This window comes from Ornithorhynchus anatinus, chromosome 7, assembly GCF_004115215.2.
Source record: "Ornithorhynchus anatinus isolate Pmale09 chromosome 7, mOrnAna1.pri.v4, whole genome shotgun sequence".
NCBI lineage: Eukaryota > Metazoa > Chordata > Mammalia > Monotremata > Ornithorhynchidae > Ornithorhynchus > Ornithorhynchus anatinus.
In genome coordinates, this window is record NC_041734.1 from 47,014,741 (window position 1) to 47,027,254 (window position 12,514).

At 48.5% G+C, this 12,514-nt stretch overlaps 1 protein-coding gene across 2 annotated transcripts in view; it reads left to right on the forward strand.

The window, feature by feature from the left end:
* Positions 1-7,256: 7,256 nt before the first annotated feature.
* Positions 7,257-12,514, forward strand: part of CCDC50 (coiled-coil domain containing 50) — an 86,246-nt gene continuing 80,988 nt past the window's right edge. Inside the window, exon 1 of one of the 2 annotated variants that reach the window (XM_029068366.2) lies at positions 7,257-7,581. In XM_029068366.2, coding sequence (XP_028924199.1) covers positions 7,533-7,581 — 49 coding nt within the window. In that variant the 5' untranslated portion in view covers positions 7,257-7,532. The remainder of the gene's footprint in view (positions 7,582-12,514) is intronic. The other variant, XM_029068367.2, reaches the window with a different exon arrangement.

Here is a 12,514-nt window from a genome sequence, read left to right on the forward strand (position 1 = left end):
TAGAAATGATATGTATTGAGCAAATACTGAATGCAATCTTCTGTATTAAGCTCTTGAGAGTTTAACAAATTAGAACACATGTTCCCTGCTCAGGTGGAGAGTACAATCTAATGAACAAGGCACCTTACAGACTACTTCCTAATATTAGGAGAAGTTGAAAGATCAAATCAATCAGTTAATCAATAGTATTACTGAGTGCTTATTGTGTGCAAAACACTCTACTAATTGCTTGGAAGAGTACAATACAAACGTTGGCAGGTATGATTTCTGCTCACAAGGCGCTTACAGTCCAGTGGGGGAGGTAGACATTCAAATAAATTATGGGTTTGTACATAAGTGCTGGGAAGCTGAGTGTGGGAAGAATCCCTAGTGCTTAAAGGGTACAGATCCAAGTTCCAGGGTGATTGAGAAGGGTCAGGGAATAGGGGAAATGAGGGCTTAGTCGGAGGAGGCCTCTTGGAGAAGATGTGATTTTTAATAAGGCTTTGGTGGGGTAGAGTGGTGGCCTGTCAGATATGAAGAGGGAGGGAGTTCCAGGATAGAGGAAGGATGTGGGTAAGGGATTGACGGGGAGATAGATGAGATCAAGGGACAGTGAGTAGGTTGGTGTTAGAGGAGGCGAGTCTGCAGGCTGGGCTGTAGTAGGAAATCAGCAGGGTAAGAAAGGAGGGGTAAGGTGCTTGAAGGAGTTTCTGTTTAAGGTGGAGGTGGATGGACCAGTGGAAGTTCTTGAGGAGTGGGGAGACATGGACTGGATTTTTTTTTAGAAAACTGATGATAATAATAATAGTATTTGTTACTCTGTGCCAGGCACTGTAGTAAACACAGGAGTGGAGACAGTAAATCGGGTTGGACACACTCCCCCGCCCCATGTGACGCTCACAGTCTCTAATCCCATTTTACAGAGGGACTAACTGAAGCCCAGAGAAATGAAGTATCTGGCCCAAGATCACACAGCAGACAAGTGGCAGAGCAGGATTAGAACCCATGACCTTCTGACTCCCAGGCCCCTACTCTATCCACTATGCCATGCTGATCCTGGTAGCAGAGTGAAGTTTGGACTGGAGTGGAGAGAGACAGGAAGCAGGGAGCTCAGCGAGGAAGCTAATGCGGTAGTCAAGGCAGATATGATAAAGGTAGTGGGAGTTTGGATGAAAGGAAAGAGCCAATTTTAGCAATGTTGTGAAGATAGAACCGACAGGATTTGGTGACAGATTGAATACATGGGTTGAATGGAATTAAAAAAATCAGATAGACTAGAACAAACATACCAGGATGAAATACCAGAATAAAGCAGTATAAATCACTGAGTACCCAATTCAGTAGACATAAATATGCTTAACAACATGGTCACAGCTCTCTCTGAGACCCTTTCAGAGCAGGGTGGACAGGAGAATTGCAGGGAATAATAATAATGTTGGTATTTGTTAAGAGCTTACTCTGTGCAGAGCACTGTTCTAAGCGCTGGGGGAGATACAGGGTCATCAGGTTGTCCCACGTGAGGCTCACAGTCTTCATCCCCATTTTACAGATGAGGTAACTGAGGCATAGAGAAGTGAAGTGACTTGCCCACAGTCACACAGCTGACAAGTGGCGGAGCCAGGAGTCAAACCCATGACCTCCGACTCCGAAGCCCAAGCTCTTTCCACTGAGCCGGTATGACACAAAACTATAGTATCCATAGTTACATAGTGCCAAGGGGTCTCACTATTGGGACAATCTGGATATTCTGGGAGGAGAGTGGTTCTTCTGCCAAAAGTAGAAAATACCTACCCACTGAAGGTGGGGTTAAATTCTCTGCATGAAAACCCTGTAGAGGAGGTTTAGTTTTTACCCTTCTGTACTGCGGTGCTGTAGGCTTTTGATCAGCTCCTGGTTGGAGCTGTACTGGAGGAAGAATTACATGCAAGAATGCATTTATCTCTCCTTAAACTTTACCTAGTGCAAAACAAAAGCAAAGGTAAGCTAAATTGCTGTTATTTTAGGACTACATGCCTTACCGGCCACTTCCCTCAAGCAAAACTTTAAGGTGGCCACACGGGCAAGCACAAGGTGACTGGTTTCTGGTAATTAGGCATTCACATTTCACATGTGCAAATTTTAGTGGCTTTAAATATCAATCCGTATACCTCAGCTTTTTTTGTTGTTGTTGCTATTTTTTCTAATTTGTGGTACCAGTTAAACCTTGACTTTGATCTTTATCCAATCTAGTTTGGTTTTAATTTCTGGGACCCCTATAGGGCTATCAACTTGGTTCTTCTTGGAGTTTTAAATTTTCTTTCTTTAGGGCATAATCCTTGGCTTGTTCTATAAATGCTCTAGTCCTAGTTTGGTGCTTTATAGCCAAATGGCCCCAGTGAAATGAAGGAAAAACCTCCGATTTTGGTTATTGGATTGGTTTAACATGGGGCTTTGGGAACTAATCAGAGAAGATTTCTTGGAGAAGGTGACATTTAGGAAGGCTTTGACTATGAAATGAGGAGGGCTACGGTCTGGCATATTGGGTGTGGGGGGAAGGGAGTTCCAAATTGGAGGAACACCATGAACAAATGAAGAGTGAGATATAGTTAGGTGACCTTGGGAGGAACAGTTAGTGCAAGTTGGGTAGTAGTAGGTGAAGAAAGTGGGTGAAGAGGGGGAAAAAAGGGAAGTTTCTCTGATGTAGAGATGGGCAGTCATTTGAGGTTTTTAAAGAAATGAATAGATGTAATTTGAAAGACATTTCAGAAAGTTTAAACAGTCTGCAGTATGGAGTATCAACTGTAGAGGGAAGAGACTGGAAGATCTTGGAAGCCTAGGCAAAAAAAAAAAAAAATGAGACAAATGTTCATGGAACATGTCCATAGAAGGAAACTTGGTAGATTCCAGAATGAAGAAAGAACGAAATCCCTGTAACAGTCCATCAGAAGCCTTAGCACTGGTACATGTTGGCACATGTTCCCCCTCTTGCTTTCAATCCATAGCTATTTCTGAAACTCCTGTTTTCCCCTTCTCAGAGAATTTGATTTGTCACAATGATCTCTTTCATGCAAAAATCTTTTCCTTTTTATAACCTTGCTTTCATTCTGTACATATTACTCTATCTTCTCAGTCACATCCCTGGTCCAAATTATTGATTACTTCCTAGTTGTCAGTCACCCGCTCCCTCCAGTCATTATGTTCTCCACTCAATTATAATATCTACTACTAAAGTCATATTCTGCCTCACTGACTTCCCTTTACTTTAAGCACTGAGTTCAAATTATTCTTAAAATTTCAGGTTCTTTGGTCACACCATGGAATGAATTAAAGGAGAAAAAAACAATTTAAAATAATCTAAAATGATTTTTGAAGATTCAATCATTTATCCTCAAGCATTTATTTTGGACTGTTTTTTTTTCTCTTTTTCCCTAGAGCAATTTTAGCACATTCAGTGCACTCTCAAAGTTTTGTGAACACGGGATCAGCTTTATTTTGGCTCAATTTTATCTGTTTCACATTCTCCCCAACAGAGGCAACATTTATAAAATGTATCCTCCTCTTCCTCTTCCACGATTCTTTAGTTCACCCATTTATTTCCCTCTTCCTCTTCTTCCCTCAATCGCCTCCCACACTTACATTTTCCTCTTTGCTTTGGCCTTTCCACAATAGGAAGAAGAATACTGCAGTTGCTGTCAGAACAGAGCAGAAGTATTGTTCTTTTAATTCTTATGTGACTTTAATAAAGTGGGAAGCACTGTGACTTAGTGGATAGAGCATAAACCTGGGAGTTAGAAGGACCTGGGTTCTAATCCCTGCTTCGCCACTTGTCTGCTGTGTGACCTCATTTACCTCATCTGTAAAAAGGGGATTAAGACTGAGAGCTCCACGTGAGACAAGGACTGGGTCCAAACTGATGATCTTACATCTACCCCAGCACATAGTACAGTGCCTGGCGACTAATAAGGGATTAATGAATACAATAAAGAAAGCTTTAACTGATCTTAGGAAAAAAAGGGGAGTTAAATAAAAATGATCTTCATTATATTAAACTCAACAAGCTATAACCAGGTAGAGTGTGAATGTCAAACTTCCAAATCTCTGGAATCAAGGTGAGATTTCAAAAATCAGGTAATCAGTAGAAGGTGGCAGGGGATGATCCACCAACCCTATTATATTGTACTCTCCCAGGTGCTTAGCACAATGCTCTTCAAGCAGTAAGTGTTCAAAAAATATGATTGATTCAGGGGGTTTCTCCTTTAGGCTTTAATTCTAGGATTTTCCCTTGTTACCCTACGAATAGCCTTAGCTTCAAGCCAACTAGAGGAGGATTTTTGAGGAATTTCCTTTACTTCTCTAAGGGCTTGGTTTTCTTACGGGTAATTTGACCAGGTTACACTAACTGTCTTACCTAACCCTCCCCCAACCCCACCCCTGGTCCCATTAGTCAATCAATTAATCCATTATTCAGTGGTATTCATTGACCGCTACCTGTGTGCAAAGCACTGTCCTAAACACATGGAAGGGTGCAATGGATTAAGTAGACACAACCCATGACCTAGGGAGCTTTTTTAGGACAGGGATTGTGCCTGATCTTGCCCAGCTACTGGCAACCAGCTGTTGCTTTTTGATTCTCGACTGTGTATTCTTTCTCAGCACTCAATATAATTCCCCCTCTAGACTGTAAATTCCTTATGGGCAGGAAATGTGTCTGCTAATTCTGCTGTATCATACTTTTCCAAGCGCTTAGTACGGTGCTCTGTACATAGTAAGCACTCAATACCACTGATTGAAATGTGAGCTCGTTGAGGGTAGGGATTTTCTCTATCTGTGCCAAATTGTACTTTCCAAGAGTTTAGCACAGTGCTCTGCACACAGTAAGGGTTCAATAAATATGATCGAATGAATGCATGAATACCAGTGATTACTAAAATGTTCAGCACACAGTAAATGCTGAATCATAAATGCTGCATAACTACGGTGACTACAAAAGATTCCCATAAGGAAGGTTGATCTAGATGCTGCTCAGGCTTGGTTGGTTTTTTTGTTTTTTTTTTTTAATGAGGAGCGGGGATCTGTAGCTGGGATCTGGGAGGTAGAGTTGGGATCTGGGAGCTGAAGTTGGAGCCGGGAGGTAGAGTTGGGATCTGGGAGGTAGAGTTGGGATCCGGGAGGTGGAGTTGGGATCTGGGAGCTGGAGTTGGAGCTGGGAGGTGGGGTTGGGATCTGGGAGCTGAAGTTGGGAGCTGCGATCTGAGAGCTGGAGCCTGGAGCAGGGATCGGGAAGCTCTGGAGCTGGGGGCTAGGATCTGGAGCAGGATCTGGGGGCGGGAAGCTGAGCTTTGGGGTGGGAGCTGGGATGTGGGAGACGGGACCTGGGACTGGGCAGCTGAGCTCTGGAGTGGGAGCGGGAAGTGGGCAGCTGAGCTCTGGAGCGGGAGCTGGGATCGGGGAGGCGGGACCTGGGAATGGGAAGCTGAACTCTGGAGCGGGAGCTGGTACTGGGCAGCAGCTCTAGAGCGGGAGCTGAGATCTGGGAGGCGGGAGCTGGGACTGGGCAGCTGAGCTCTGGAGCGGGAGCTGGGAGCTGGGAGGCGGGACCCGGGAATGAGAAACTGAGCTCTGGAGCTGGAGCTGGGAGGCGGGATTTGGGAATGGCCAGCTGAGCTCTGGAGCGGGAGCTGGGAGGTGGGACTTGGGTATGGGCAGCTGAGCTCTGGAGCGGGAGCTGGGAATGGCCAGCTGAACTCTGGAGCGGGAGCAGGGAGCTGGGAGGCGGGACTTGGGAATGGGCAGCTGAGCTCTGGAGCGGGAGCTGGGAATGGGCAGCTGAGCTCTGGAGCGGGAGCAGGGAGCTGGGAGGCGGGATTTGGGAATGGGAAGCTGAGCTCTGGAGCGGGAGCAGGGAGCTGGGAGGCGGGACTTGGGAATGGGCAGCTGAGCTCTGGAGCGGGAGCTGGGAATGGGAAGCTGAGCTCTGGAGCGGGAGCAGGGAGCTGGGAGGCGGGACTTGGGAATGGGCAGCTGAGCTCTGGAGCGGGAGCTGGGAATGGACAGCTGAGCTCTGGAGCGGGAGCAGGGAGCTGGGAGGCGGGACTTGGGAATGGGCAGCTGAGCTCTGGAGCGGGAGCTGGGAATGGGCAGCTGAGCTCTGGAGCGGGAGCAGGGAGCTGGGAGGCGGGATTTGGGAATGGGAAGCTGAGCTCTGGAGCGGGAGCAGGGAGCTGGGAGGCGGGACTTGGGAATGGGCAGCTGAGCTCTGGAGCGGGAGCTGGGAATGGACAGCTGAGCTCTGGAGCGGGAGCAGGGAGCTGGGAGGCGGGATTTGGGAATGGGCAGCTGAGCTCTGGAGCGGGAGCTGGAAATGGGCAGCTGAGCTCTGGAGCGGGAGCAGGGAGCTGGGAGGCGGGACCTGGGAATGGGAAACTGAGCTCTGGAGCGGGAGGTGGGACTGGGCATCTGAGGTCTGGAGCGAGATCTGGGAGGCGGGACCCGGGAAGGGAAAGCTGAGCTCTGGAGCGGGAGCTGGAAATGGGCAGCTGAGCTCTGGAGCGGGAGCTGGGAATGGGCAGCTGAGCTCTGGAGCGGGAGCAGGGAGCTGGGAGGCGGGATTTGGGAATGGGCAGCTGAGCTCTGGAGCGGGAGCTGGAAATGGGCAGCTGAGCTCTGGAGCGGGAGCAGGGAGCTGGGAGGCGGGACTTGGGAATGGGCAGCTGAGCTCTGGAGCGGGAGCTGGGAATGGACAGCTGAGCTCTGGAGCGGGAGCAGGGAGCTGGGAGGCGGGACTTGGGAATGGGCAGCTGAGCTCTGGAGCGGGAGCTGGGAATGGACAGCTGAGCTCTGGAGCGGGAGCAGGGAGCTGGGAGGCGGGACTTGGGAATGGGCAGCTGAGCTCTGGAGCGGGAGCTGGGAATGGACAGCTGAGCTCTGGAGCGGGAGCTGGGAATGGACATCTGAGCTCTGGAGCGGGAGCAGGGAGCTGGGAGGCGGGACCTGGGAATGGGAAGCTGAGCTCTGGAGCGGGAGCTGGGAGCGGGGAGGCGGGACCCGGGAAGGGGAAGCCGAGGTGTGGACGGAGCGGGAGCCGGGCTCGGGGAGGCGGGAGCCGGGCTCGGGGAGGCGGGCCCCGGGAGCCGCTCCCTGCGGTGCCGTAGCACAAAGAGGACTGCAGGGGAGGCTCAGCCCGCGGCGGCCAGCGGCTCCGCCGGCGACTTGCCATCGCGGTTAGAAACCTGCCGCTCCCTCCGCCCTCCCTCCTCCTCCTCCCTCCTCCTCCTCCCTCCTCCTCCTCCCTCCTTCCTGTCTCCTCTCCCGCTCCGTAGCGTCCGCTCAGTGTCCGTTTCTCGGAGGCCGGTCCCGGTCCGTCCGTCGGGGCGGCCCGAGGTCCCGGGGAGGGAGCAGGGGGCGGGTGGTGGCGGCCCGTCCGGTGGCTGGACGGCCCGGGGCCCGTCCCTCCGCCTGCCTTTTGTTCCCGGCCTCGGCCGGCCCTCTGACCCTCCCTCCTCCTCTGGCCGGTCCCGGGCCCTCGCCCTCCCTCCGCCCAGCGCCCCGACCCCGAAGACCAACCTCCCAACATGGCTGAAATCGGGATCGACCAGTCCAAGCTCCCCGGAGTCAAAGAAGGTAAGAGGGAAGAGGGGAGGGGGAACCAGAAGAAAATGAACTAAAAGCTCCAAGGGGCCCCGGTGGGTTGGTTGGGTGGGTGGGTGGGTGGGTGGATGGGGGCAGAGCCTGCTCCAGGGCAGAGAGTGCAAGCGCCTTGGGTGGGGAGGGGGGTCGCCCCTGCAGCTCTGGGGTGCACCGACCCACTCTAGCCCCTCGAAACTTTGGGAGCCTCCCCTCCCCAGCTCCCTGCCGGCCCTGGAAACCCCCTCAGCCTGGTGCTGGTGCGTGGGCCTGGTGGGAAAGCAGGAGGAGGAGGAGGAGGAAGGTCGGCCATCCCTTGGACCCGTAATAGAATAATGTCGGGGTTAAGTGCTTGCTATGTGCAGGGCGCTGTTCTAAGCGCTGGGGGAGATACGGCGTGGCTCAGTGAAAAGAGCCCGGGCTTGGGAGTCGGAGGTCATGGGTTCGAATCCCGGCTCTGCCCCTTGACAGCTGTGTGACTGTGGGCCCGTCGTTTCACTTCTCTGTGCCTCGGTTCCCTCATCTGTAAAATGGGGATGAAGACTGTGTGCCCCACGTGGGACAACCTGATTATCCTCTATCTCCCCCAGCGCTTAGAAGAGTGGTCTAACACTTAAATACCAACGTTATTATTTCGGGGCCATCAGGTTGTCCCACGTGAGGCTCACAGTCTTCATCCCCGTTTTACAGATGAGGTGGCTGAGGCACAGAGAAGTGACTTGCCCACAGTCACACAGCTGACAGGGGGCAGAGCCGGGATTCGAACCCATGACCTCTGACTCCCAAGCCCGGGCTCTTTCCACCGAGCCACGCTGCTGCTCTACCCTGGCCGTGTTTTGATATGTGAACCTCATTCCTTTCCTGTTGTTGTCCCGCGTCTGGCTGGGCCTAGGAGTCGCTCAACCGGCCAGCAGGACGGCCATCGCCCTTCAGAGCTAGAGGGTGGCCGTCAGACCATCTTAGGGTTCGAATTCCGACTCTGCCACTTGTCAGCTGTGTGACTGTGGGCAGGTCACTTCACTGGGCCTCAGTGACCTCATCTGGAAGATGGGGATGAAGATCGGGAGCCTCACGTGGGACAACCTGATTACCCTGGATCTATCCCAGTGCTTAGAACAGCGCTCTGCACATAGTAAGCGCTTAACAAATACCAACATTTTTATTATGGGTCCAGAGATGAGGGTACCAGCCCCCCAAGAGCAGTTCATTACTGCTGGGGACAGGGAACGCGTCCACCAACTCTGTTATAATGTACTCTTCCATGAGCCTCGTCCAGTGCTCTGCACCCAGCAAACGCACAATAAATCCCCTTAAATCGATTGAAGGCAAGACTGGGTGGGAAGCAATAGGAGAGGGCTGCTTCTTCCAAAACTCCAAGAAAATGCCGATCGATGCGCTTGGTCGTTGTAACTTAAAGTCTGGTGTGCTCTGCCAAGCAATAAATGCATTTAAAAAATTTCTCCCTGGGAGTTCATCAGCTGGAGGCCAAGGGCCTCTTGTTGAAACAGAACGATGGGGATCGTTGTGAAATATCTGCTGTGAAATATCTGCGGTTGGAGGAAACACAGCAGTTGAAAGACAATGGATTGAGATTAAGAATGGAGAGACTGTTTACTAACTAGTAGTCCATTTGCCTATTCACTTATTGGCTCCCGTTTTTAGGGCTATTTGGCAGTTTTAGAGCCCTGAATGGCTTTGATGTGTGCTTGGGTCAGTTTAAGAATCCACAAGAAAAGAAGCAGCTGTTCACTTTCCCCCAGTCCACAGCACCAGGGCAGAGGAGTTGATGGGTTGGGTTGCTTTGTAAGGCTTGAGCTGTGTATTGTCTGTAAAAGGTTAGGGAGTCATGGCCTCTTCTATTCCCCTCCCTCCCTCCCTACCTCCGCCTCCAATTGCTAGAAAACTTCAAACTTTTCAGTTACCAAATCTCTGTTCATATTAGAGCAATGACAATATCCAGGGCATTGAAATGTAAATAAATGACATTTTCTCTGCTCAAATCATTCCAGATGATGTCAGTCATCCTGGGCTTCAAGCTCACTAGCTCACATACTATATTTTCACTGGAAAACTTATTTCCAGGGTATTTTGATGGTGCTAGATCCAGTCTTTGGAGGCCACTCTACTTATGCCATCGGTGATGTTTTTTTCCAGGAATGAACGGCACTGATCTGAATCGAGTCCTTCCTTATTCATATTGATGGTTATCTCCCCATCTAGACCGTAAGCTCATTGTGGGCAAGGAATGTATCTTGTACTCTCCCAAGTGCTTAGTACGATGCTCTGTGCACAGTAATCACTCCATAAATATAATAATAATGTTGGTATTTAAGCGCTTACTAAATGCAGAGCACTGTACCGAGCGCTGGGGTAGATACAGGGTAATCAGGTTGTCCCACGTGAGGTTCACAGTCTTAATCTCCATTTTCCAGATGAGGGAACCGAGGCACAGAGAAGTGAAGTGACTTGCCCACAGTCACACGGCTGACAGAGGTCAAACCCATGACCTCTGACTCCCAAACCCAGACTCTTTCTACTAAGCCATGCTGCTTCTCTTAAGCCATGCTGAAATATGATTGCCTGATGGGAATATACAATATGGAATCTATAGGTCCCAGCTGAGAAAATATTTCCTTCTTAGGATGCTTTTTTTTTTCCCTTTGTTTTCTCAGGAACAGTGACCTATTTAAAGAACTCATTTAAGCAGAATTGAATTTTTGTGTGGTACCTCTCTAATATTGTGACCTAATAGACCAAGCTCTTTAGGCAGTGCAGTGACTCTTGTAAAGTTCACATGCTCTGCATTTACCTTTTCAGAAGTTCTTCCCTATGCGTGCACCAAGTTTATTCCATCTTGTATCAGGCACTGTACTAAACTCTGAGGTAGATGCAAACTAATCTGGTTGGACACAGTCCTTGTCCCATGTGGAGCTCACAATCTTAATTCCCTCTTTACAGATGAGGTAAATGAGGCCCAGAGAAATGGTTATTTACCCAAGGCCACACGGCAGACAAGTGGCAGAACCGGGGTTAGAAAGCCTGAACTTCTGATTCCCAGGAACGAGCTCTTTCCATTACGTGACGGTGCTTTTCGAGTTCAAATTGGGAGGGGAATTTGCCCAATTGCAAGCAGAGATTGACACATCAATGCCAGATTTCTATTCCCGTGATTTACCATTTGGCTTGAATCTTGGGCCATCAAGTGAAAATGCGGTAGTGGTTTAATGGAAAGGAAATTCAGCATGCATGATTTACGGATTATTAAAACTATAGATTTTCTGGTTTGGGCAGGGATCGGGAAAACCTGAGAATTTTAGAGCTTTCATAAAGAGACTAGAAACACTGTTGCCAGAAGTTATGTACTCTGAGACAGTTAAGAAACTATGCAACCTAATTGGGTGTGTCCTTTTTTAATATACCTTGAAATTACAGCATCTAATGTTAGCAACCCCATTTGACCCTAAATAAAGGTAATACAGAAAGTGCTCAGAAAGCCCCCAAATGCTGGGAATCTTCAGCAATTTTTAAAGGGAAACTCCCACTTCAGTTTGGGGAAATTGTTTAGTGACTCATTCAATGTCTTGGTGCTAGCAAGGTGGCTCCAAAACTTTTGGTTTTATCTGCATGACTCAATTCCCAATAATGCTAGACGTAGTTACAGCATGAGGTTTGCTCCATGCCGTTTTGAATCCCAGACAGAGTGTCCTTTTAAATACTTTCTTCTTCTATGCCTCACTTTCAGTCAGTCAGGTGCTGACCTGCAAGAATCTCAGAATTGTAGTGTCGTTTGTTGTGAGGCATGCCTCTACTCCAGCCCTGCTCTCTGAACTGCAAATATTGTAATTATGGCATAGCTGGGCTTGGTACTGAAGCTCCAGACAATATAATTAGCCTATGGAGCAGCATCATAGGCAAGTTTTTAATGTACTACAATTTTACTTCTGTCTCACTCACATTTTAAATTGGCTTTAAGAGGTTTTGAACAACAAACACCTCCATCTGTAATGATGTACACCCTCCTGTTGGGTAGCAATTTAGCTAGAGCCCTTTGCTTCCAAACTTTAAAGCCTCTGAAGGATAGAGACTGTCCATATACAATTAAGATGGCAGAACATTTTTCCATATAAAGGGTATTTCAGGTGAAATGAGAGTCCTAATTTTCACAAAGCAAATTATGGAATATAGAACATGTTTGTTGGTTATTAAAACTTAACTGAAGTTGATTTTTCAGTGGAAAGAGCCTGGGCTTTGGAGTCAGAGGTCATGGGTTCGACTCCCGGCTCTGCCACTTGTCAGCGTGTGACTGTGGGCAAGTCACTTCACTTCTCTGTGCCTCAGTTGCCTCATCTGTAAAATGAGGATTGACTGTGAGCCTTACGTGGGACAAGCTAATTACCCTGTATCTATCCCAGTGCTTAGAACAGTGCTCTGCACATAGTAAACGCTTAACAGATACCAACATTATTATTATTTTAAGCTGTTTCTTGACTGGATTCAGAAGTTCCCACTTATTAACTAATATACAGCATGCTCTTTTCCGTGCATGGGTCAAGGTAGACATAACTACTGCTCCATTGTGATTTGGTGTAGAAATTTTATCAGGTAAATAATGACTGGACTGGTGTTCTAAAATATCTTCTCTGTTGCCTCAAAGTAATCATCTTTACTCTTAAGACTTAATCAAATAGTTCTTAAATTTCAGTCTATGGCATAAAATAATGTCTTTCCCCAGACTCTGCTGGTAACCATGACCTTTGTTAGGTTCACACAATGAAAGCCACATGCCCACAGCTTCTTTTCTAAATGGCAGATGGAGAAAGCTAAAGTTTGCTCGTTCTATTTCTCAGCAGTCTGTCCCATGATCTGCTCTTAAATCCTTCTGTAGAAAAAAACAAAAAAATAGCTGACGTGTGTTTTTTTTAACCTATCA